Source organism: Candoia aspera, chromosome 7, assembly GCF_035149785.1.
Source record: "Candoia aspera isolate rCanAsp1 chromosome 7, rCanAsp1.hap2, whole genome shotgun sequence".
Taxonomy (NCBI): Eukaryota; Metazoa; Chordata; class Lepidosauria; order Squamata; family Boidae; genus Candoia; species Candoia aspera.
The window spans coordinates 23,203,122-23,229,678 of record NC_086159.1 but is presented as its reverse complement, the minus strand read 5'-3'; the positions used below and the strand labels follow the sequence as shown (position 1 = coordinate 23,229,678).

The 26,557-nt window shown below is 38.2% G+C and overlaps 1 protein-coding gene and 1 long non-coding RNA gene across 2 annotated transcripts in view; one reads left to right on the top strand and one right to left on the bottom strand.

Moving 5' to 3' along the window:
• The window catches only part of LOC134501351 (uncharacterized), a 243,836-nt gene that overhangs the window by 195,650 nt on the left and 21,629 nt on the right, over positions 1-26,557 (top strand). The window lies entirely within an intron of this gene.
• HCFC2 (host cell factor C2) lies at positions 640-26,557 on the bottom strand. Its single transcript, XM_063307983.1, has 16 exons — positions 26,391-26,557; positions 23,633-23,781; positions 22,604-22,764; positions 21,312-21,520; positions 20,243-20,327; positions 18,361-18,464; positions 16,785-16,973; positions 15,864-16,049; positions 13,556-13,602; positions 12,288-12,405; positions 10,929-11,108; positions 9,305-9,375; positions 8,385-8,525; positions 7,480-7,665; positions 6,429-6,714; positions 640-4,864 (listed from the first exon to the last, which is right to left on the bottom strand). The coding sequence occupies exons 1-16, from the start codon at positions 26,554-26,556 to the stop codon at positions 4,839-4,841; spliced, it is 2,304 nt and encodes a 767-aa protein (XP_063164053.1). The 5' UTR covers position 26,557; the 3' UTR covers positions 640-4,838.

Genomic DNA, 26,557 nt, shown 5'->3' with positions numbered 1-26,557 from the left:
AGAAGTTAACGCTTGTTACTAATCTGGTTCCATATATGGGAAACTGCTGAATTGTGGCAAATCATAGTAGCCTATTGGCATAAGCACATGTACACTGAATCTCATGTCTGAATTAACACCACCACAATTTTACCTTTGGTAATCATGACATACCCTTAAAACAAGTGCAGAAATATATGAACTCAAAAGTGCAAAAATACAGATATGCTCAACAGATCATATTGTTAAGTAATGTATCTACAATCGAAAGTTATTAATAGCCACATTCTCACATTCTGTCACAGTAGGCCTCCCTAATTCAAACAGTTACAGAAAACAAAACACTACAACTATTTTGAGTGTGTCCTTAAAGGTACTTCTCCTTGACCCTGTGACCACTGGGATATCTGGATTCAATCCAGAGCTGGAAGTATGTGGCAGGTAAGGTGAAAGGAAGCACACTGCTTGTTATGACAATTCAAGGAAGAGCTGAAATAATCCTAGCAACCAAAATGGACCTCTGTAGGAAATACTACCTTCAGCTTTGAAGACCGTATTTATAGAGATTTTCAGAAGTTTCCATTTCACAGTACTTGTTAAAACAGTCTAATGCAATGTTTCTCAACCTTGGCAAGTTTAAGATGGGTGGACTTCAACGCCGGCTGGGTAATTCCGGGCATTGAGGTCCACCCATCTTAAACTTGCCAAGGTTGAGAAACACTGATCTAATGTATGCTATACTCATTGTAGCCTGAGTGATTTTTAACTGCTAAGAACCAGAATTGTATGGCTGCAACAAACATTTTCTCTGGGGTGGTTGTTACACATTTGCCTCAGGAAAGGGTACATATCATAAGGTGCATGAAAGAACATGTTAGTCGCACTCTGGGCATCTGTGTCATTACACCACAAATAGACACAGTGTTGTATAGGTAGTATAACTGTCATCCCACCCCACCCTCTTTATATCACACTGCAAACATGTATCTCAGAAAAACCCAGCAAGCAAAAGTTATTGTCAGCTCTCGCTAACATATGCAAAAGTTTATTGAACTAACTTATTCCCTTCTCAGAGAGTAGCCAATAAAGTGCTACTTAATTTATTAGCAATTCAAGGAAGCTTTTAACATGTATTCCGCTGTAAGTTTTTTCATGGCATTACAGATTGTGCTGCATCAGTATATCGTAAAGTTGGAATTCTACTATCTGAAGGTGGCTTTCTCCACCTGCCACCCTACCGATGTCTTGGGACTGAAGCTTTTAGCCACTATTCTGAAACTCACAGTCCCAACACATCTGAGGGTGCTAAGCTAGGCACCAAGCCACATGTCCCTATACACCAAACTGTTTGCAGTCGTTATTTGAACAAGTATCTCCCTTGGAATATTAATAAGTATTGGGGATGAAGTTGGGGGAGCTGGGTTCTAATTCTAAACAAACCATGAACTCACTGGGATTATGCTAAGCCAGTCTGTTGAAGCCATAACAGTCTGCCTTACGGTAAGCCATAAACCATACAAACCACAGTGGCTTGGTTCATATATCACAAGGGGTAACCAAACCAATCATCTTATGGTTTACTGTTATGTAGGAAATGAGCCAAAGCAGAGTTTCTTCAAGTGAATTTCTCCCAGTTTCTCTATCTAAAAATGGATTATAATGGGCCTTCCTCAAAGAGGTTTTGTAAATGTGAACATGGAATGATAGTAAAGCATTACTATTACCATAATCCACTTTAAAATTGATCCTTGTAGATCAAGTAATTCCCATCTTAATTCTTAGGCATTGATGGAAAACTGAAGTGCAAAATATTCATTCTATTGCACATATGTACTAAATCAGGTTTCAAAATAGAGATTATTTTTTAAAAAATCATTTTATTTAGATGCTGAAGGATGCAATCCACAGGAACCTGTATAAGGTCCACACAAATTAATGTAAACAGCACTACTGTTCACAGAAATGTTCCTGTGGGATTGCATCATCAAGCTATATTCACTGCCTATATTATATACTGGCACAATTTAGCCACTTTATGCTATAATATGATAAACAACTATTAATGTATAAAAGAGCATCTTAATGCCTCTATTTAATACACTTGCGTGCTTCAGAACAGATTAACATTCCTAGTAAGTGCTTCATACACATTTTTGCTACATAAGGTGGTAGATAAATGTGCACACTAGATTTTGAACATTGTCTAGATGATTGCTTTTCGGGGCACATGCACATTTTTACTCTTCCATGTAGAAAAACTGAAGGGGAATGAAGCATCTGGCACATTATTAATAACATGATTAAGATAAAAATATTGACGATTCCAATATTAGGATATGAAACTAAGGCTATTAGCAAAATAAAATCCCAAGCCTTTGAGAAAAGTCATGAAAAATGTTTGTCAGAGAAGCATGCAAAGATGTGCAAATCTGCTTTAACTTTAGACCAATACAGTTTCTGGAAGCAACACAAAAATGTTACAATTCTTACTAGTGCAAAATAGCATGATTATGCCAAAACAAAGCATAGGATTCTTTTCTCTTTTTTTTTCTTCTTTCTTTTGTGGGTGTGTGATGCATTCACTATGGGGCACTTTTGTAAACGTTCAAACTTTCTACAGATTTTAACATTTCTATGCCCATGAGAAATTAATAGTAGTGCATTTACACAGAGTCTGCTTTTAATAACAGAAGTGACTAGTTTAGCAATTTGCATATCAGGATATTCTCAAAGATTAGAATACGTGTTTGTAAACACTAGAAAAATCTTTACAAAAATGAATATATTAAAATATTCTATACATTTTAAGTTACTGTAAACTAAAGTATCTTTGTTACACTAAACATGGATACAAAATCCAGAGGAAAACAAAGCTGCCTATATCTATCTATCAATCTATCTATCTATCTATCTACCTACCTACCTACCTATCTCAAATTCAGGTGGAACAGGAACATCTACTCACTTGTGATTTGTCATACTTTTTGGACTGCATTTGATGCAATTTGTGTATCTTTAGGGTTCTACCTTATAATGTCTTGTGTTAAGCCAAATGGTCAGAGTTTGTTGGAAGACCTGTACTGACCTGTGGCATCACATCAACTTTGCCTTCATTGCAAAATGAGGCCATTAAGCTATGCATTATGGGTAGCATCTAAAAATATGCAATAAAATTCTATGCAAAACTGTTCAGAAATAAGCCCTACTGGACTCAATGGGATTTATACCCATTGCACAGGCCAGTTTTTTGCAGCCTGAGTTGCATTTTTTTCTGGATACTAGAAGACACAGGAATCTTGACAGTGAAACTGCCAGAAAGGAGGTGATGGAGAAATCTTCGATCTGCTTCTTAGGTGGCAAGTAAGAAGGTATTAAAGCACAATTTTAGCCCTTAACTTTACAAACAGCCATGAAAAAATTGCACTATCAAAAATTATCAATTTCCTGTGGAATTTAGGTAAGCACTGTGTCTTGATGCTACAAAAATGGGGGTGACAGAGCTGTGTGGGCCTATAAATTGTGCACAATTGCAACGTGAAGTGGATGAATACAACAGATTGACAGTGGTGTCCACCACGGTGACTGAATATAGCCTCTGCTTCTTGAAGCTGTTCTTCATCCTTTGGCTGGCCATCGTGTTAACCCAACAGTCTGTTAATCTCTCATTGGATAAAATCCTCAGTGCAACAAAGCCTACCATACGCTGTCTCAGCGCAAAACTATAGTTAATTCTACAGAGATGGTTTTCATATGATGGCTTTCATTCCCTCCAAGTCATTCCCACAAATACTTCTGAAAACATGGGAGTAATTAGGCAGGGAAACAAGTGCTCATTTGTGTGACAAGGATACATATTGCCTTGATTTCTAATTTTTTTTATAAAGCTGATGAGGCTGATACCCATGAAGGAAGCTGTACATCAAAAGCAGCCCTATGTCACAAAAATGAACTAAAAATAGGATAAGACAAATCATATTTCTCTGAAATAGTTACTATTGTAAAAAGATGACTCAATCAGCCAACATTAATTAGAAAATGCCATTATTATGCTGTTGAAAACCAAATAATTCACTTTTAGCATCTCTGATGCTCTATATTTACTGCATTCTTTAAACAGCTCATTCTGCAATAGCTTTACAGACCATCATCCACAAGGGTGTGCACACAACCAAAGTTTTGGGGGACTCTCTCATTAGCTCCCCAAGCAAACCTCTGAACTCTATTTTAAACACTTCCAGATCTGTCCTGAAAAAGTTTAAAGAGAAATCAGTGTGTTTAAAACACATTATTCTTCCCCCTCCTCCGGTGAATTTCTCTTTAAGCGATTTTCGTAACACACCACAAACTTGCTTTTCAAATTTAATGAAACATAAACTGTAATTGAGCATCTATGTCTGGGAACACAAGAAGCCTTAGTTAGACCATAATCTAACTCAAGATTGTCTACATTAATCAGGAGCAATTCTCTGAGATTTCAGACAGAGCCTTTCCAAACCCTACCTAGACTAGCCAGAGATTTACCTTGGCACCTTTCACATGCAAGGCACATGCTCAGTCATTGAGCTATGGCCCTTTCCTATGTGTTGGAAGCTAACACAGCTGGGGATCTATGCATTAGGAGATATTGTAAGGAAGACGCTCCAAAATTCAGATGATTACATAACCCTCTGGATAGTAGCCAGTGACCATGCTAGATAAAGTACTATGAAAAAATGTGGTCACTCTAGGCCCCGTTTTTCAAGACTGCACAATGCTGACGTTGTGAAGTCAAGCTGACATAAAATTAAATATTTGGAAGATTCACAAAACTTCAAGAGTACTAACTGCTCATTCACAATTTGCAGTATAATATCCTGCTTCTATTTTGAGCTTGATGTTTTCATTTCTGTAAGAAAAGAGAAAGGTTTGTTACATCTTCAAGCACTCAGGACAGGCTTTCCATAAAATTACTTTGTAACCTGGGGACTGACTTTATATCTGGCCATCCAAATGAAAGATTGTGTGCCAAATTGCCCACTTTGCTATATGCTTTGAATAAAATAGGGATAGGCAACCTTTTGTTAGTTAATTATAAAAAATGGGCAGAGCTACATTATACACATGGCTAGGACCAGAATGTTTGTTAGGTAGTTAGAGGGAGTTTTTTTTATAATTTATGTTAAGCTGATTTTAGGATTCAAATTACAGTTTCTATGTGTTTCGTATCTCAGAATGATGGGAAACTGCTGTGGATTTTCAGCAACAATTGTGTCTTATGCATAGTCTTGGGGCTACAGGTTACTACAAGGAGGCAAAAGACAAAAAATGGCTGATCATCTATTGAAGAGAGGAGAGCTGATTCCGCATTCACCTTCTAAATCTAAAATTTAATTATGGAGTTCATATGTTAGCAATTAAGACAAAATTGTTAAAATAATGGATCAACCCAAGAGTCCTTCTAGTCACCAGATGGCCAAGCAGATGCATTCAGGAAGTTTGCAAGCATGGACAGGAGGAGAACCTTCCTCCACTGTCTCTCTCTCTAGCTGTCAGTGTTCAAGGCATGCTGTCTGTGATAGTGGATGTAACCACTAGCCATAAATACCAGTAGCTACTGATAGTCCAATCTGCTTTTAAAAGCACCCACAGTGATGGCTATCATCAGTTCTTAGGGCAGCAAATTCTACAGTTTAAGAATTTTCAGAGTAAAGAAATACTTCTTTTTATCCTTCCTGAATCTCCCTGCCTTTAGTTTTAATGGATACTCCTGAACCCCAAGAGAAAGGGTGAAAGGATACTCATTATTTATCCCATTATTATCATCTATATAAATGTCAATACTACCTCAAGTGTATCCATTAAAGCTAAATGTAGGGAGGTTCAGGAAGGATTAAAAGAAGTATTTCTTGACTCAACTCATACTTAAACATAGTTTTTACACTTTGTCAAGTCTCCTGTTTCCTATCATTACGCTAAAATACTGCTATAATCTTTCCTCATGGGGGAGGTGTTCTAGAGTCTTAAGAAGCAGTATGTAGATGTACTCATTCTTCTGTGGAGCAGAAGTTTTTTCACAAGGAGTAGCCCACGGATGATAGATAGGTGTTCTTCAAGTACGTTATGGTGGGGTGCTGCCTATGAATCCCTAGAATTCCCTGAAGGAGAGAAGGCAACTGCTGGTAGTCAAAGAGACACAACTGTGCCCCCATCACTCAAGTTGTGTTAACAGACTTGCTACATGGAGTCTTACTGCAGACTTATCTGATGTTGTCTATAGCAACCTGCTTCTGTTGGTTAATTATCTGAACAAAGAAAGTTTGCCAAGGCTCCTGAAGCTACAATATATGTTAGTGGCTAAATCTGAAAATTTGTCAAATACTGTGTATTTCTGAAAAATAAGTTTCCACATTGAGAAAGAATAAGTTTCCACATTTCTATTGAGAAAGATCTGGTTAAATCATTCATTTTACCTTGGAGCCACCGAACCTGGGTGGCTGGTCCATATCCCCTCTCATTCTTTGCTGAGATCCTGAACACTATGGCAGGCTTGGAGGTATGATCAACGTGAGCATTTGCAAGCTGGGCAGCAGTCACTGTACATGACGTCTTAAGGCCACAATAGATTTTCATAAACATAAGTTGATTAGGGTTTTCGTGAAGTTGGGTGGTTCTTATTGCCAAATAGGCCGAATATTCCAAGATATTTCCAGAAGGTGAAACTGGAGGCTCCCATGAAAGATGAATACAGTCTGCACTCTAAGGAACAGGAGAAGACTCACTTTACAATTCTAGAGAGAAAACTGTACTTTTGTTCTCTAATTTCAGGAAAGTGCAGATTAGTTAAAGTTGCTCAATACTGAGTGAGAAAACATGGAGGCACTAGCCAGTTCACACATCATACTAAGCTATAATGTGGCTTGCTGGTTTCTGGCTTAGCATGTTGTGAAAACTCAGCTCAAGTCTGCAAATGTACTTTGTTTCTGACTTAATGTGATCTGTGAACAGAGCAACCTATGGTTTATTCAATAAAACATGATTAAATAGAACAGGTTCCACCTGATATGCCAATCTGGGATTAAATAATGTCCTTCAAAATACGTATGTCTTTGCCTAAGATAATGAGATCTTACAGTGTTTGAGTTATATCTCTAATAATCCTCTAAGGTAGTTATTATAATATACTATATACATCTATGGTTCTAGATAGTAAAATAGAAGTTAAGAAAAATTACATCTTGACTAAAATTGCTCCAACATCCAGTCTGAGAATTAACAGCAAGATTTTCCCACTAAGAATGCATATTGTTAACCACTGTACCAAAGGTCTGATATCCATTCAGATTCCACCACCACCCCCTTTTTTTTTGGTCAACTCAAAATTGCTTACTTTGCTCAGAGTGCCATATTTTACCATTGCTGGCTTTTTCAAAGAACAGCCATTTCTGTGAAACTTCTGTGAATGTTGAAGTTTCCTCGTCAGGTTTACACACAGGAAGGAAGGACGGACGGACTATATATTACCTTGCTAATTTTGACAATTGAAGGTGCTCCAGGAAACCCAGGGATGCAAGTCTTAAATTCACTGACTTTGCTGAAAGGCCCTACACCACATCCATTAATTGCAGCAACCCTGAATCTGTATAAAGTGCCAGGAGCGAGATCCTGTTTCTTAAGTAAACTGTCATTTGGAATATCTGTATTGTCTCCCTAAACATAAATAAACAAGAAGACAAATAAAACATTCATTTGCTTTTTTTAAAACAACAGATCCTAAAGACTCTAATATGTTCTAGATTAAATTCCCTATTAGGAAGAGCTTTCTAGCACAGCCAACTATTAAGCAAAAACAGCTTTGAATGCTTTTAAGATCCACTGACGTGAATGGGAGTGGAACGTATGATACAGTCTCTCCCACCCTGGTAAATGAGACTTACATGTGCTTAATTTTGGAATGCTATCCAATGATCAAAGTACACAACATAAAGCCCGAATGCTAAACGTGACCCTAAGCACCTTGGCTGTGGTTCCCATAAATATCTAAAAGTTATCAAACTGAAAATGCTAAATACATGATCGGAGGATAGTCATATTAATGATATCTAATGCTAATCAAAATATATTGAATTTAGGTCTTTATTAGCATTGCCACTATTTTTTGGAGAGTGACTTCTGTCTTGGAAAAATTGGGTGCCCAAATTCAAAGAGGAAAGGATCTTAAAATCAGCTGCTGACAGAAAGGGACTATCTAAATATAATGATCCCAAAACCACAACAACCAGAATGGCAGAGGGCTGGGAATAACAAATCAGCACAAGTTTGTTTAGTTCTTACATAAGCTGTTAATTCCTTCATCTAACCCTTCCAAGATCCAATCATGCCCCTACCTTAATTTTGTTGTTACAATTTAATAGGCAAATCCAACAAACCTTGCTAGAAAGCACAGCCTTTTCTTCTTGCAGCAAATAAAACTGGCTCACTAACGCAGTGTTGCTTTGAAAAATGCCAACATCACACCACCTTCGTTCCTGTGTTCTCACTCTTGCATTCTGCTTCGGTGGTGGTGGTTTCTATGATTCAAAGAGCAGACACTGTTAAAGTAGGACTGTTCTCCACATCAAGAGTCTAATATGCAATCCTATCTTGAAGATCTGAATGTGGGAGAAATTAAAACTTTCCCCCCATCCCATAATAACAGCCCTGCCAATGGTAGAAGGAGAGAGGAGATCTCCACATACATATGCGATAGCACTACATATGTCATTTAGCATTTATGCAATGTATTTGAAGTCATCAAAGCACTTAGAACAGCCTTCTAAAAAATACTGCAGTAAAACACTGGGCTGCAGAAAAGCCAAGAGAGCAGCTGAAATTAATTTGATGTCATAGCTGTCAGTGCTAGGTTGAGTTACTCCATTTTGTGGAACGAGCAATTAAATTGCATACTGAATAAAAGCTGACAAGTTTGCAAATGGCATGACCATCTCAGTATCCACCAACAATTACAGACACTGATCATTCTCTTACTACTTCCAAACTAAGGAAAACAGGTTTTCCTCCTTCATTAAAATCTTTTTCACAGAAAGTGGCAGAACATATACTCCTAGTGAAAAATGCAAAAGTTTACATCTGGAGGTTTTTCTTGTCTTGAAGTGTATTTATATGCCTTGAATGGACTTATGCCTTTTCTGATTTCCATCCTAATCAGAAAAGGGAGGGAATGCCCTATTCCTCCTCCACCGGTATGTATTCTCTGCCACCTCCGTGTAGAAGTAACAAAAAAGTAGGTGAACAAATGTGGTAAATCTAATTCACAATATCTGCTACTCAAAATGTGTCATGTACTTACAGGCAACTGTGTAGCTGAATCAAGTGGGTTAATAACCGTGACTCTAGCTGAGGGCACCAGAGACTCTTTAACTAGGAGAAACACATTTGAAGTTCTTTTACTTTAGGTACAAAAACATTTGCAAAGAAATCCATCAACAGCTGCCGCTGAAATGTCTTTCAGAAATAAAGTTTCATAAAATTTGTATACAATGTGCAGGAAGCAAAATGCTGCCTTTTTTATTTGGAAAGCAATTGACAAACTGCCTGTGATACATGACTATCAAGAACAGATAACTATATGCTGAATGAAAAAAATAACCTGAATTCAGTTTAGACTATGCAAAATTAAATAAAAATAATTTCATTTAAAAAAATAGTCAAAGGCTAGCAAGATCACAAATCCTACAGGTTTCTGATATTCTCCTATGATATCTTTTGCAAGACATTGTCCATATCTCACCAGATTCCAGTTTTTTTAAAAAAAAAATCATGTCCCTTCCCCTAAAAAGGTTGCCATTCCTGGAATATACTAAAATGGAATATACTAAAAATACATGATAAAATGAATATTGATATGCTTAATAATATTGTTCAGCTATGCAGGGTTGTGAACAGTTTATATTGTAATTTTAGGTGCCAGCAGCTTAATTAGAACTTGAAACGTTTATAGACCAACTTCACTCAAAACATAAACCAAATATATGGAAACAAAAAATTAAGCTCATATGCAAAAAAATCTCTACCAATGAATTAAAAAATGCAGTTCTTAAAATACAGTTATTTGTAACTTAAATATCATCTATACTGTATGCATACAACATGATAATTTCATACCCTGTATATGTATCAGAGGTTACAAAAAAAAATTGTAAAAAAAAGGCTATCAGCATTCAATCCAAATTTACTATTGTTTCCAATTGAGAAGAAAACTGAGAGAAATCTAACATTCTAATATATTTTTTAAAAAAGCATAAAGCACAAAAGAACAGTAAGGGGAAGGCCGAACAAAATTATTATGCACAGAACAGAATAGTTTCACCAAGAGATCTCAAAATAAAGATAGATCATCTGGTTAAAGAACAGGCAAACTAAAGGACAGTCTTATGGTATCAGATTGGCCTAAGATGTCCTCATCTTTATTTGGAGCAGGTACAGCTAATTTTCATCTTAGAAAATTCATTTGATATAGTTTTGCTTCATAATCCAATGCACAAGCAAACCTTTATACCTGCACAAGTGCTGAAAAATTGGAAACTGTTCTATTCAACATAGTTTCCCATTCCATCTAAACTTCAAAATTATGAGAATCAGCTTCAAAATAAAGCAGAATGTTCATCCACAATTTAAAGTTGGTTCAATGGCCTGGCTTGGTATAAACCTGGCAATCATTCTTTCTCAATCTGAATGAAATGAAGAATTAAGGTTAATAAATTGTTTATTGATTCAGGCAAAGGCACCACCTGCATGTGTTAAAAGACCTATTCACATCTTGGTTAAAAATCTTAGATATATAAATCTTGATACTATTCAAGAAATGGAACTCTGCAGTAACCATGAAAAAAAACCATAATGAAAATGATTATCTTATATATTTAAGATTCAAAATAATATGTGAAACACTCAAATGTCCAGGTTTGAACTACCTGTTGATAATGATGAAGTTTCATCTTTTGCAACTACCCCATTCGATGAGTTGGTTCTAACAGCCTGCTGAGTTACTTTATTTTGCAGGGTGAAGGTTATGCCAGATGTAGAAGTATCTAATTGGGAAGTTCTTGAATCAAGGTCAAGCAATTCATTTAGATTTGCTGACATCTGAGGACCTGAAAGGTGAGAAAGTAAAAGTCCGTCACATATGCAAGATGACCTCAAGACAGAAATAATACATTTTTGTTTTGTTTGTTTTGTTTTGTTTTGTTTTCAGATGTAGCTGGAATATCCATAGAGCAGAATGGCTTATAACCATGGCTTTTAGCTCTTCAGGCTGCAGAAGATGCACTTTTTGAATGTTTACTTACATCAACTGTATTTTAAAAACTATTAAAAAAAACTCAGAGAGTTATCTCTATAGGTCTTTCACTGGTATGCTCATTTTTTCCACTGAGGAGAGATTTTGTGTTTGAAACAGAGGGAATCATTCAAAAACGTAAACCTTCAGCTGCAATTTAGAATTGTCTATCGTACTTGACCACTTAAATCTGTGGAAAGTGTAGATCAGTCCTCTTCAAAGAGCTTCAGTGTGCCTAATAAGTTTGCCTGTCTGAAAGTAATTTTGGGGAGGGGAGGGGAGGGGAGGGGAGGGGGGGCTTTTGCTTTAAAAAAATCTATAAGCATTGGCTTTTTGTAACCAAAGCCCATTTCTGAAACTTGAAAAATAATTTACCATGTATCTTAGAGAGAGTAAAGATGAACAGATGGTGTCTGAAAAGCTGTCCTGCATTCTGTGTCATTACCAGTGATCCTAAGTAGATCTTAAGGATACAGGTAACCCCCATCTAGTCTCTGATACACTTTCATATTGTCTAATCCAGTGTTTCTCAACCTTGGCCACCAGATGATGTTTGGACTTCAACTCCCAGAATTCCCCAGCCAGCTGTGGCTCCATCCTACTGGTGTTCCATAAAGCCTTGAAGACCTGATTGTCCTCCTAGGCCTTGGGTTGAGATGAATAGGGCCTCCTGTTGGGTTGTATTATTTTTGTTTTTGTCTGAATACTATGCCCAGATCCGATCTTGTTTTTGGTTTATATTGGTTTTTACGGTATTACATTGTGGACTGCCGAGAGTCAATTGGAGTCTGGCAGTGCCTAACTTGAATCAATCAATCAATCAATCAATCAATCAATCAATCAATGGTGGACAAAAATGCCAAATCCAGTCTAAACATCTGGCTGTGCGAAAAGCCATAATTCATTAATAAAAAACAAAGCATGAACATCCATTCCTGTCCCATATATATGTGGAACCACATCTGACAAATAAGTTGCACTTAGTGCTGCTTACCTAAAGTGCTAGCAGGCAAACATAAAGGGGCATTGGACTCTTTGGAAATGGAATGGTTTTTCTTCGTGTTTTCAGTTTCTGGAATCTTTGCTTTAGCCTCTGAAATGGAAATCTGCACCTAGACAGGGAGGACAAGCACCAATTTCTTTGTAACAACAGCTGTGTTTATGGCTGTCAGCATCTAAGGAATCTTCTGTTTCTGCTCCAGGTTGGAAAACCACAGCTTTATGAATCTTTCGCCTCTCTTCCAATAACCTCTATATAATTTATAGTCTATATAGGAACTAACAGCTGAAACTTCGGGGTCGGGGGACTCAAAAAGGACTCTGCCACTCATTCTGCTGGAAAAGAACTCTATTTAGCTCACACAGGAAAGAATACTCCATTTTGGCCCCCGATCAAATGAAAACTGGCTCCTATTACCTCATCCTCCCACATGCTGCTGTGTCTAGGGGAAAACTGGCTCCCAGCACTACAGCAGGATGTGCAACCTATAACCTCAAAAAGCTTTGGACTGGGCCCCCAAATTCACTCTAAAAGTTGTCACTGAATTGTAGTTTTAATGCAGTAGTGATATAGTGTAATGGTGATATAGAGACCCTTCAGAAAATCCATCTACGAACTGGATCCAGGGGCCTAGCCTGTCTCCAGTGAGTCTGGTGGCAAGCCTGGGTTAGGTACTGCTTTGGGTGGGATACAAAGAGGCTTGAGGCAGGTTCTCACTTGGGGTGAGAGAACCAGTTAGAGATCCTTTAGGGTAGGTGCATAGGCATGCCATACCAGGAGATGCCTCTGTTGGATCTGTGGGTTGGTTAGGAAAGCAGTGGAAGGGTAGGTGTGGTGGGTTGGTTGATACCAGCATGAGTGGTATCACCATACTGCTGGTTCCCTGGGTGTATAACTTTTGCAGGTTAGTTGTCCTTTTGGAAGCAGCCGGTACATGTGAGTCAGCCCTGGGGAGTTTTGATTGGGCAAAATTAGTATTTTGGCTTTAGAACAGCTACTAGGTCAATGTTTCTCAACCGTGGCAACTTAAAGATGTGTGGACTTCACTCCCAGAATTCTCCAGCCAGACATGCTAGCTGGGGAATTCTGGGAGTTGGAAGTCCACACATCTTAAAGTTGCCAAGGTTGAGAAACACTGTACTAGGTAATAAGGGTTTTGTTTGCTAATAATCATACAGACCAATTAAACTACAATTTTTTTTTAGCATATATTCATACTACTTGGAGTATCCCTAGTAATATTCTTCACAGTATTAACTTACATTGCTTGAGGCACTGAGAGTTTGGGGGTGGAGATCCAGTTTAGTTCCTGGAAAAGGACAATATTCATTAGTTGTAGAATTTGCTGCAAAAAAAAAAAGGAATCTTCTTCCATGTAAATGTGCAAATGGTCTGTAGTAAAGGGGGAGAAGACACTCCCACAGATTCTGAGATGAATTAATCAATCTAGATAGTGGGCACAATTCAGCAAAGACTGCAAAGCTCTAACTCTAAATTAACGATCAGGAGCAGGAAGTTTTCACTGTCTCAGGTGACATTTTAAAAGAGGAACGGGACGACTCCATTTTGCCTTTCATTTTTTTAATCTTCTGCCAGTAACAACCAGCCAACCCCAATCCTGGGATGAGGATTGACGATTCAGAAGAAATTAGTTATCTCAGAAAGCATGGAGCTTAATCAATTATGATTCTTTTGTTGATGTATATGATAAGTTGATCTGAGACTCAAACAACATTTTTAAAGATTTGCAATTCTGGCTTAAGTTTCTTTGAGAAAGAGTACTGTTCAGAACCAGTAGGTTCAGGTTGCTTCAACAGATCCGCATTGTTTTCTTTCTATCCTTGGAGTCTTGTGGTTTGTTGAGGGATTTCACGTCTCCTCTGACATTTGAAAGGTATACCATAAAATGAAACTTTGCAAGACCAATTGGGTGCTTATATCACTTTGTGTGTTGCTTGTTATGGCAGGATCTGAGGAAGACAGGTTAGGCAATTACATGGAGCCACCTCCAACAAATAAGCAAGATCCTAGAACAGAGGCTGGGCCAGAATCAATCCCAAATAACAAGGGACAGACCCAGAAAACTGAATCCAGAAAAGTGTGATTCAGACTCACCTGTACTGCCACCTAACCCACATGAACAATGCCAGGCAAAGAAACATCACAGGATTCTATTATAACAGCAGCGTCTTGAGAATAAGAGACATCAGTTTGATGACTACAAACTTTGGGAGGATAGAGCTCATCACTATTATAGCTCTGCAACTCTTTAAGGTATTTTGAAGCACCCTGGAGTACAAAAGTAACCTGTGTCTCTTTCCCATGGGAAAAGGTATGGCTGCTTTATACAGGTGCTACATTTGTACTCCTCTGTGCTCTGAGACACCTTCTGGAAGTGCGCAGTCCTGGTAACTTCAGTACAAAACCATTTGGGAGCTGTTCACTGCTGGCTGGTTTAACTTTGCCACAAGAACAAGAACAAGCAGCAGCAGATTGCTGGAAGCATCGTCTTTTTTTTTTTTTTTGAAGTCTCTGTTGTACTAGTTCTTTGCTGCCTCACTTTTACTTCATTCTTTTGCTATTACCTTCTGGAATTTCACTGAACTTGGACCCAAACTCGGTTTTTCTTTGACTTCTGAACATATTACCTCTTAGCGTGCCTCTGACTATGAGAAAGAATTCTTGATTTCTGACTACGCACCCATGTGTTGCTTCCCCCAATGCTTAACCCGACACAGGACAGGTAGACCTCGCTTAATGACCACAATTGGGACCGGAATTGCAGTTGCTGAGCAAAGCGGTCATTAAGCGACCTTTTTTGCAGCCATCGTTAAGCTAACCACACGGTCATTAAGCAAATCACATGATTCCCCATTGATTTTGGTCAGAAGCCGGACGGAAAGGTAAAAAATGGTCATCATGTGACACTGTGATGGTCATAAATGTGAACCGGTTGCCAAGTGCCCAAATCTTTATCACGTGACTGGGGGGAGAGAGACGCTGTGACGGTTTAAGTGTGAGGACTGGTCGTAAGTTGGTTTTTCCAGCACCGTCATAAGTCCAAACGATCACTAAACAAATGGTTGTTAAGTGAGGACTATTTCAATAGCATTGCCCAAGTGTTGCTAGACTTTCATTTCAGCCCTAGAGGGGTTTTGGGACTACAGGATAAATGACCATATTTCAAAAATACTGTAACATTAACACATGCAGTCCTTAAAGCAGAGGTAGGCAGTTTTTTATGGATTCAAGCATTCACTTCTTTCTCGCCTAATTTTTTATTTTTTGAATGATTGCTGTTGTGAATAGGCATAGTGCCTTCTGGGTTGCTACTGTTTTTTATGGTATTAGGTTTCTAAATATTTTTAGGAAAGCTAAGCCTTAAAAAGGGGCATAAAAAGTGCTCTGAAAAAGTTTTGTTTTGATTTTTTTGCTGCAGTTGTTATTAACATCTGATGGCATAATTTTGAGCAGCTGCCTACCTCTGTCTATAAGAGAAAAAGAGTCCTGCAACTATTTTACTCACGTAACTTTTAAACTTGATTTTATTTTGGAAAATGTGTACTTTACCTTGCACACATGGCAATCGTGGCTCAGGTGCCACAGTAATGGGTATTTCAGCTGCAACAGGTGCTGGCATATCTAAATTTAGTTGAAGCAGGTATCCTTCAACAGTAGGAACTTCATCCCATTTAACTTGAAACGAATTAGTTGTAGCTCTGATCAGCTGTACCTGTGATGGTGCTGGTGGTTTCTCTTAAAGGAGAACAGTACATTCCGGTTACAACAAAATGTAAGTCTTCTGTAAGGAGATTTAAAACTTTCTAATAAAATAGTTATGTACACAGCATGCTATAGAAAAAAAGCCAAGCTCCCAAATGAAGAGAAGGAACATTAACATTCTAAAGGTAATCCAAACCCATCTGACATCTGGTGTGAGAAGCTCTAAGGCAGTGTTTCTCAATCTCAGCAACTTCAAGATTTGTGGACTTCAACTCCCAGAATTCCCTGAGATTGCCTCCCAATACCTGAACCCATAGATGTGAAATTCCTCAATATCATTTGCTTGCCAAATTTTGATACAGTAGAAAACTATGGTTTGCTCATATATGTAAGCTGGGAAGGAAGGGGTGAAGATATACAGGCTTACAGTATATATTTAATTTTTCAATCTACAAGGCAGAAATGTTAGAATTGAATCAACCCCAGAATTGTGTTCAGACAATATACAAATCCATGGTTAAATGAATAATTATTTTCCGAACTAACTTAATTGCCTGGGTTCTCATAACACACTGAACCACAAGCCTACCATTTTTCAACCTAGTGAATTGTGCAAATCCAGCCTAAGTGTAGAGGCCCAGAACAAAGCAATTCTTGCACATTTATATTATATAACTGATTTTTTAATCATGTCAAATACATTTAATTTTGCCCAGGTTTTTATCACCATCAATAATGTTATCAGAAAGTATTTGGTAGCCAATTCACCTGTATCTAGATACCAAAGATCTTTGCAGCAAACTTGATTGTTCCAAGCTTTCCTGTAGCCATCTCTGCCACTCCATATATACAAGCGAGAGCCAACAATGACTGTGCAATGGCCAGCTCTTGGACCTGGTAACAAATTGTTTTTATCTTCCTGGCAATCTGGAATTAGATTTACCCATTCTGTAGTATCTGATAACAAATTAAAGAAAAACAAATTAATATTTGACTGCATTATGATTTGCAAAAATTAACTATCACTGACTGCTTAATATACATTAACTCATAATGAGCAAGTTCATTGTTACCACTGTTCATTGGAGGCAGGATACAAAACAAACCAGGAAATCCTAAACAATCTATGCAACCCATTTGTACATAATAATTAACCAGAGTTAAACTAGCAATAAGCCTCTCAATAGTTGTTTATTGACTTAAGAGACATCATGCTTTGTTTATTGACCCTATTCACATATCATGCTTAGCAAAAACAAGCAAATCACATTATGGTTATTGTGATTTTTGAATCCATTCTAAATTTACTTATTTATTTTTCAAATTTTATCACCGCCCATCTCCCCCGAAAAAAAGGAACCCTCTTACTATTGTACTAAACATTTAAAATGCCTAGCTATAACCTAGATACAAGTCAATGTAAAATTTACGTAGAAATCTCTGTGGCAAAAAAAGATTGCTTAGAATTCAGCTGATTTCTTCATGATAAATGCTGAACTTTAGCTACCCAATTGTAAGGCAAGACATCTGTTTTGCTACTTTTACATCTAATAGACAAATAGAGCTAGATTTAAAAGCAGTTTTGTGTCCTGGTTAACTACAAAACAAAAAGCAGCATCCACAGCAAAGCACAATGACATCAAAAATGATGGCATGCATGTGAAGTCATCATGTACATGACATGATTATTCACTTGCATCCCAATGCCTGATGCAAGCACATAATTCACAGCATTTGTGTGATGAAAATATCATGTATAATTTGCTCTATATAATAGGTTGAGTAAGGCCCAGAGGATAGGAGGCTAGAGATTCAAAACCTCCTTTCCTTTTTTTTTGCCCCTCTAAATTTTTTAAAAAAGACAAATCCCCCCCAAAACCAAAATTAAGTGGAACAATCCTATAAGAAAAAAGACAGAAACCAGGAACAAAAAACAGACTAAAAGAATAAAACTCTACCTGATGTATTAAACATCATTAGTCACTGGTTTACAAATAAATACCATATTTATTATACTATATTTACTATACTACATAGCTATAAATACCATGTTTATTATACTATAGCTATTATACTATAGTACAAGCAAATACAAAATATTCTTGTAAACTGTCATAAAATTTCTGCCAAAGTAATACATATTGATTAACCCTTTGATTATAGAGAATATTGCCTCTAAGGACACAACCATACTATTTGTAGAGATCTGTTGTCTTCAGGGTATCCAATTTAGTGGAATCCCTGCTATGCACAATGCAGAAAAGTGATAGCAGATTATATCCCGGGCTGACATAGGCTATATGCAGGGTTACTCTGTAAAGTGACACAAATGAAGTATACTAACCTAAATTTAAATAAGAAAATGACCCAGTACATTTCCACTCCCCATCTTGAGAAGGGAGGCTCTCATCTGAACTCTGTGGGATCCATCCACCAAAAATGTACATTCTGCAAATATAAGGAAATGGAGGGTGAAGATAGGAACAGAATGAGGGAAGACATAAGCACAATTAATCTCTGAGCTTCACTTCACCATATAAGCTACACACAACTGTTTCCTAACCAGAACCTGAGCTTAATTCCCTTTCCCGTTCCTCCAGTCCTCCCAAGCCATACAGTAAGACAAATTTCTTACTTTCAAAGAAATTAAGTAAGAGCCAGTAATATCGGCAGTGGGCTGTCTTTGCCTGCTAGATTTTAAGGAAGGTGTTAAACACGTAACTGATTATTACAGTTGCTTTGAAGCTGCATTAAAATAACGTGGTATTAATTTAATCTTGTTATGCCTTAATTTTCAAAGGACAGAACAATTTCAACTGGCTTCATAAATTGCATTAATCGATGGCTTATTCAGTCATGATTTGTTGAAATTTTGAGTATGTTGAGCCATAAATCATGGCTTATAAGCCACAATGGCTAGGTTCACAGAACACACTAAGCTTAAAGCAAACATCACCCTGTTTAGCTTAGCAGGATCGGTGAACCTATATAGTGCCATAAGCACGAATAACTATAAAAACACATTAAAACACCACAGTATTTGGTCAGTAGAGTATAACAGAATCATACCGAGCTAACTACCTAATTCTGAAAGAAGAATTCAGATGCTTTCAAACAATGTTTTTCAAATCACGAAATCACTGTTTCATTCAGAATTTTATGGAGAGGGAAGTCCAAACACCATCTTCCCCTTGTTTTCTTATCACCTTTTTTTCCCCACACAAAAAATCTTTTTTTTTAAAAAAGGGTTTTCTGTGTTTTAATCTTTGTAAGCTGCCCAGAGTCACTTGTGTGAGATAGGCAGCTATGTAAGTCAAATAATTTTTTTTAAAAAGTGGACAATGTAGGCTATGTACCTTACAGAATACGTGTGTTTGGTGTCCAGTGCACTAGTGGAGCTCAGAGGCAAACATCCTTGCCCTGAGTCCTAGTCAGATTTCTAGCAACACTTGATGCACAATAATTGTAGGTAAATAAATATTCCATCTATCCTGTTTCTGAATTCCTCTGGGTTTTATATATAGATTGAGCACCACGCTAGCAGGGATGGTATGCAGATCACATGACTCAAACTTGAATATGAAATATCCATAGAAATGCAATGCCCAAAAAGTGTATGCTTGGGGATGGGGTTAAGTGGACACAAGAATGTATCCATATTGTATAACCCCAATCTCCAAGGAGATAATAGGGCTAGAAAGTACACTACGTAAGTTATAAAAAAGCAGTATTATCAATGAAAGCAATCAACTGCAAGTTCTTATTTATCATGAATAACCCTGCAACATCTTAAACAAACTATGTGAATTGGTTATTAAATAGTAGCTTCTAGAGTTACTCTCATATGCTACTTCATGCTATAAAGTTTTTCCCCCCTCCTAACGCAACAACGTATATTATCATCAATGCAAAAGTAAGCCTTTCCCTATTTTCAAAGCTCTTTGTCTTTTTCTCTTCCTTTCTAAGAGATGTCATGGGCTTGCTAATTAAATTTCAGGGCATGCGCAGAGGATTGTATGTCCCCAAATAAAAACCATATGTTTAAGAAATCCATTTTGGTTTCCTGGAGGCCTGTAGTTAGATCCCCTCATCTGCAGACAAGCTTCTCATGGGCTAAAGCTCATTGCATTTCACATACAAGCAGGATCCCTAAATACAAACACTAGAGTTAACAGTCTCCTACTAGGTGTACCTTTCTATAGGTGAGCTTTTAACAACAGACATACTTGTTTCCTATTACACTGGCTGTATGGAGACTACGGGGAAGTGGCGCTGTCCCTTTAGTTTCTGGTTTCGACCAAGTCATTGTCTCTATTAAGGAAAAAAAAACAGAGAAAGCATATAGAAGGGATTAATTTCATGAACATTTATGTAGGACACTCTTATAAGGTATCATTTTTCAGATTTCAGGAAATTTGTCATGCAGACAGATGCTAAGGAGGGTTATCTTTGAAAAGTATACTTGTAGGCACAAAAAGTTAGTTACAACATGATGAATACGTGCCCACCAACATCTACTATAGTGGCTACCTTAGAAGGTAGTATTTTAAATGATGGAACTCCATTTTTCGGTGCCACAGGCTATGAAAATTGGTAATCTTCCTTTGACTTTTCAGGATCAAAGTTCCAAATATAAAGATTTATGGAAGATTATAGCCAAGCAAAATAAAAACAAAAATTGCAGCCTTTAGCTTTGCGCTTGCATTTCATCCCTCAAAGAGGATCTGAGCAATACTGACTTCCCTGGGCTTCCTGTTCATACCAAAGCTAGCAAGCTATGGAAATGGTACCTTCCCCGTAACACCTGTGCCACTATTATCTGCCTTCAATTCTAGAGTCTGTGGTATCCTACCAATTATTATTGTACTTGCAAAACAAGCATTGAAGGACAAAGCCATCTTTCAAAAAACTTTTAATCAAGAGTGTTTTGTTTTTTAAATAAGTACTGTCAGAGAAACAATATTTTGACATACTTTGAAAACTTAGTTTCTTTAAAATATTTGTGATGTTAGCAGTATTAAAAGTTAATGCAACAAACTGATTTTAAAAAAAACATGTGGCATCATACAACTACTTTTGATGAGACTTGGGACTGGCTACAATTATCCATTAGGGCAAAATTGCCTGTTTCGCTGTGTACTGCAACAAACCGTATTAAGGTAGGGTTGAAGCTTAATAATAACTTTGCAAGTTGATGTACACTTTCCCATCAGACTACAAATAATTCAGAATTAATCATTCCTTAGTGTATTTTTAAAAAATAATTTGCACAACTTTGCTTGCAACTGTACTCACCTATATCAAGCTCCCAAAGGTCATTGAGCCGACAACCAGACATCCCTCCAAATATAAACATTTTCGGATTTCCCAAGTCTTTTCTACAGTATATAACAGCTGTGTGAGATTCTCTGGGAGATGGCAAAACTCCTCTGGTCACTGGAATACTCCAGCCTATGACTCCTGATCCATGCTGTAGCTCCAATTCATAGAAATCATTTAAATATCTAATATGGGTTAGAAATACAGAAAATGTCAATACTGTAACTTTCTATGGCACTACCACAAACTTCAGCCTGTCAGTGCAATCCCTAAGTTTTTACAACAATGCTTTTTTGCAAAGGATATAACAAATGTTTGTAAAAACAGATTTCAAAAGGAAAAAGAGAATTTTTAATCCTTCTCCTGGAGATTTGCCAAAAGTATGTCTTCCAGAAGCATTGTAAAACATTTTTATTCATTATGACTTTAGGTTGCCAGTTATAAAAGGGATGGAATAGATCACCCACTCTTAAGTTAGTATGGGCTACAAGCTAAATAACAATTGAACCTTTCAAACTGAAATATGTACAAATATTGCAACTTAAGATGCTAAAGCAAAACTAAGAGGTTTTGAAATGTCACTGATTAGCTTTAAAGTTTTTATCAGTTAATGAAAACCATGAAACCATATCTCACTATACATTTAAGATAATTTTAATATAAACTGCTGCAAAAGCTACTAATAAGCAGGTTTTTTGTTGTTATTTTCAAGTAAGGTAAAGGTAAAGGTTTCCCTTGACATTAAGTCCAGTAGTGTCCGACTCTAAGGGGCGGTGCTCATCTCCGTTTCAAAGCCGAAGAGCCGGTGTTTGTCCGTAGACACTTCCGTGGTCATGTGGCCAGCATGACTAAACAGAATGCCGTTACCTGCCCGCCGAAGCGGTATCTATTAATCTACTCACATTTGCATGTTTTCAAACTGCTAGGTTGGCAGGAGCTGGGACTAGCAACGGGAGCTCACCCCGTCACACGGATTCCAACTGCCAACCTTCCGATCGGCAAGCTCAGCAGCTCAGCGGTTTAACCCGCAGCGCCACCACGTCAAGTATCAAGCTTATATTAGTATTTCATATTTCTGGATTTAAGGATGATCAGAGTTTAACAGGTGACTGCTAATCTTCCTCCTCAGTATTAGTAATTGTGAATAGGTTTCAACACTAAATAGGCCCACTATTTACATTCTAATTCTATTACCATACAGCTGTTTAAAAGTGAGAAAACCTAGACAAAATCATGCTAAATATTCTGTTCTAAACTCATCAGCATACCTGGGAATGTTATTGTTTGAGTCTTCACTCTCATTTGCCAGTCCACCAAATAAGTAGCACTTGTTGCCATACAGAGAGAAGCTATGGCCAAGGCGAGGGCATGGAGGCAGACCTGCTGAAGGGGGCTGAGGTCTCATTTTCTTCCACAGCCATCGACTTGCCTTGAAGATAGAATAAGAGCATGTTGAGAAATGCAAGCAAAATTGTTTACAAAATTACAAAATAGTTGGTATTGTGGGTGCCAGGCACCAAACTCTCATCCACCAGATGGCAAGCAAGGCACTGGGCTTCAGTTGGTCAATTTTCTAAAAACGCCTCTAGAACCTATGTGAGGACCAGAGGCATTGATGGAAGTAAAGGTTATGGTGAAGGCCGATTCTTTCATTTCCAGCATGCTAGCTTTCATATTCCCATTAACTAAATAAATAAAGTTAGGCAGAGAGCTTGGTGGCCACCAAAGAACATGTTGGAAAGTGTATCGTTATCAATGGATGCCATTTCAGGATCCAGAAGATAAGGATTTGCTTATTTTATCTTCCATAAATTAGGATTCTATTTGGCAAAAGTCATTTCAAAGGAAATCCCAAGTCAGTCTGGTGCTATGGACACATATGGGCAGGAGCACTATATATTGTTTCCATGCATCAATCACACATTATAAGCAATACATATTCCTTTTTTTTTTTTGTGCCTTCAAGCCAGTGTTGACTCCTGGCAACTGCATGCACAAGTCCTTGCAGTTTTCTTGGCAAGATTTCAGAAGTGGTTTGCCATTGCCTCCTTCCTAGGGCTGAGAGAGAATGACTGGCCCAAGGCCACCCAGTTGGCTTTGTGCCTAAGGCAGGACTAGAAAAACTAGAACTCTCAGTCTCCTGGTTTCTAGCCTGATGCCTTGACCACTACACCAAACTGGCTCTCCATTCTCTTCTAATTTTAGTACGGACAATATAGGCACCCACTAAGAATATAATTTATTAAATGATACCAGGATTCTCAACTTAGTTAAGTAATTGTGAAAATCACCCATACCTGTAATTCATACAAATCATTACTATATCTTCCATATTCAACCATTCCTCCAAATACTAATATTCTGGTACCATCACAGACAAATCCATGGGCTGCACAACCTGGTGGAATATCTCCTCTGACAGCAGGAAGAAACCATTGGTTTGTGGCTGGAGCAAAACACACACAAAAATGGCCCTAGGTCAGTATTAATAGTATGAGCCTGATACTACTTCAAAACAAGCATTTAAACATGGAATCCCTCAATTTAACAATGGGACTTTAATATTAATTTTAATTAGGCTTTAGACCTTGCATTCTCAAACAAAAATGTATGCCTCTCTTTGTCTAGAAAGGGAAAACATGACTCACTATTTGATTCTTTACTTTCCAGTCAGTCCCAAGATCTGCCAGTTAGAGCCTGATGCAAAAGACATGCACTTATAAAATAAAGCACTGAGAGCTCACAATCCTTTTGTACAAATATCCACACCAAATTACCAGACACTTTTCATTTTAGCAGAATAACCTAGGGCAGGTTTTGGGATAATTTGATCAGTTATATCTTCAAAAATCCATGCAAAAGTAGTGCAGAGAAATCAATAGGTCCTGATTTATTTTTTGCCAACCTGCCCAGCAAACATTATTGCATATTAAAAATTAATACTTAAAAAAAGGAATGTAATATGGTCAGGCTCTGCGCCCAAAACTATTCCTTCATTTTATTTGCAAGGTAAAAACTGTTATTCTCTCATATCTTCCTGCATCCAATTTTAGCATGGTCTCTTTCTTTCCCTCAACACAAGGACCCACTTCATAAAATGCTGGTCCTTAAAAAAATGTTCCTACATCCATCCTTAGCAAAAAGGATTGGAAAATTGGATGCTGAAGTATTTTTCAAAGTGTACAAATGCACCTCACACTTATTAGAGCCCCTTTCCCGAACTAGCAATACATTCTTGCTACCATCTACCTCTAGCTTTACTAGCTAGGCTAATCACATCCATTGCGGTATTCCAATTTCAGCAAACCTAATTGGTTATCACAGCCTACTTTGGGCAGCTTTATATCCCACCTGTTTGGAGGCCTATAATCAAGATTCAAGTCTGTTACTACATATGCCTTCCAGTTAGAGCCCTCCCTCCCCATGTGCAAATTTCCAAACAAATTATACCCTCCGTTCACAACCCCTCAATATACAGTTGCTAGGTACATATCATCTTTTTCCTGGACTCAGCATTCTACTTTGCATCCTAATACAGCCTCAAATGCCTGCACATATTCTCACCAAATATACTTTCCAATTTTCTAGACACTTCTTGACCCATGCTTATAGCAATATAATCTCTTGTTTTTTATATTTTTAATATACATTCACAATATCTTTTCATTTATCCACCTACCCAAAGCATTTTTATTAGAAAGCATAATTGAAATTATTCATACAATAAGTAACTCACAAGCCCTCAGTGATGAAAGTAAATTATAAGTATTTTACATGGTCCAGACATGGTTACCCCAACTTAACAAAAAAGTGTTTTGATGATGTTCCAGTTTTCAACATGGTACTCTTTTTATCCACATTCCCTACATTGTATCTATGTATTTATATACCTACATCACTTATATTCTTTATTATGCACAGCTTTACATGAATCTCTCACTGCTGGATACAATACTGCATGTCAACATTCAACAGGCATAAAGAATTTTTTTACTGCTACGCTCATCTTCATTCAGAGCTCACAACTCTGATTATCTGACTTCTGATTAGCATCACCAGCAGGCAGTTACAAGACACAGAAGTTACTCCATGTATGCTATATGTTACGGGGGCAGAAGTCAAAATAATGTATTAGTTTGACTATATTCAAAGCTAGTGTTCACTTATACTTATCTGTGTATGTATGTTTATGTGCACGTGTATATATATAAACATACGTATATGCACACTGCACAAAAAGATACATAAACCCTCAGATCCTAATATAGCTTCATTCCCTGCTTCTAAGACACTTTCTAAGATAGTAATTCCCTGCTTGAATAAGTCATTTATGCCAAAAATAAAGATGCACCCAGTGACCAAGGTTATTCCTTTGGAAACAGGAACTATATTCAACTCTATAAATGTAAAGCAATACACCCAGAGTTAATGTAACAATGGCTTTACCCAGCTCACCCAAGTTTCTATGTTGCCACACGTTATGGCAACACGTTAAGCTAAAATGCCGTTGGTCGATCGGTAGGTGCGCGCACCTTGCTAGGGGAGCCTGGCAAGGGTGTCTCCCACCCTTCAGTGGCCAAGCTATACCCCACCGAGATTACGAAAGACTGAAAGAAGGCTAAACCACAGCGCAGCCCAGAGTATAAGGACTAAGCCTGCGGCGGTACCCAAGAGCGGCGTAGATGCCCTTGAGCTAAAACTCCCTCGGAGCCTCTTCCCCTCGATAAAGGCAGAAGGACGGCCCCGCGTCAGCGAATGCACGCGCCCCCGCCTCCCCTTGAAGCCCAACAGGGGATTAAGGCGGAAATCTCGGTCCGGCCACGGAGCCATGCTGGGGTAGAGGGCTGACACCCGGCGCTCGCTCCCGCGGATGGAGCAGCAGCCCCAGCAATTCACCGGGCGCCCCCCGCGCCCACGTCCTCCCTCCCGTCCAGCCAGACCCAGCGACCACTCCGCCGAAGGGCCTCGCGGCGAGCGAAGCGGCTGCTGGGGGGAGCGCCCCGCCGGGGCAACCGAGCCCGCCCCGCTTCTCTCCCTTCTTCCCCCGCTCCGCACCGGTGTTGTACACATGAAGCTCATCGGCGATGCCCTCGTTGCCGCCCCCGAAGATGATGAGCAGCTCGCGGATCGCCACGGCGCGGTGGCCGTGCCGAGATCGGGGTACCGGCCCCGTGAAGGAAGAAACACGCCTCCAATTCAGGGCAGCGGCGCCCGCCGCCATT

What these genes read in the sequence shown, in the direction of transcription:
- HCFC2 (XM_063307983.1), bottom strand. Translation starts at nt 26,556, where the DNA reads ATGGCGGCGGGCGCCGCTGCCCTGAATTGGAGGCGTGTTTCTTCCTTC. An exon ending in ATTTTCTTATTTAAATTTAG is followed by an intron (nt 16,974 to 18,360) that starts GTTAGTATACTT and finishes ATTTGTTATCAG; the next exon opens with ATACTACAGAATGGGTAAAT. An exon ending in ATTCAGCTACACAGTTGCCT is followed by an intron (nt 8,526 to 9,304) that starts GTAAGTACATGA and finishes TTTGAATCATAG; the next exon opens with AAACCACCACCACCGAAGCA.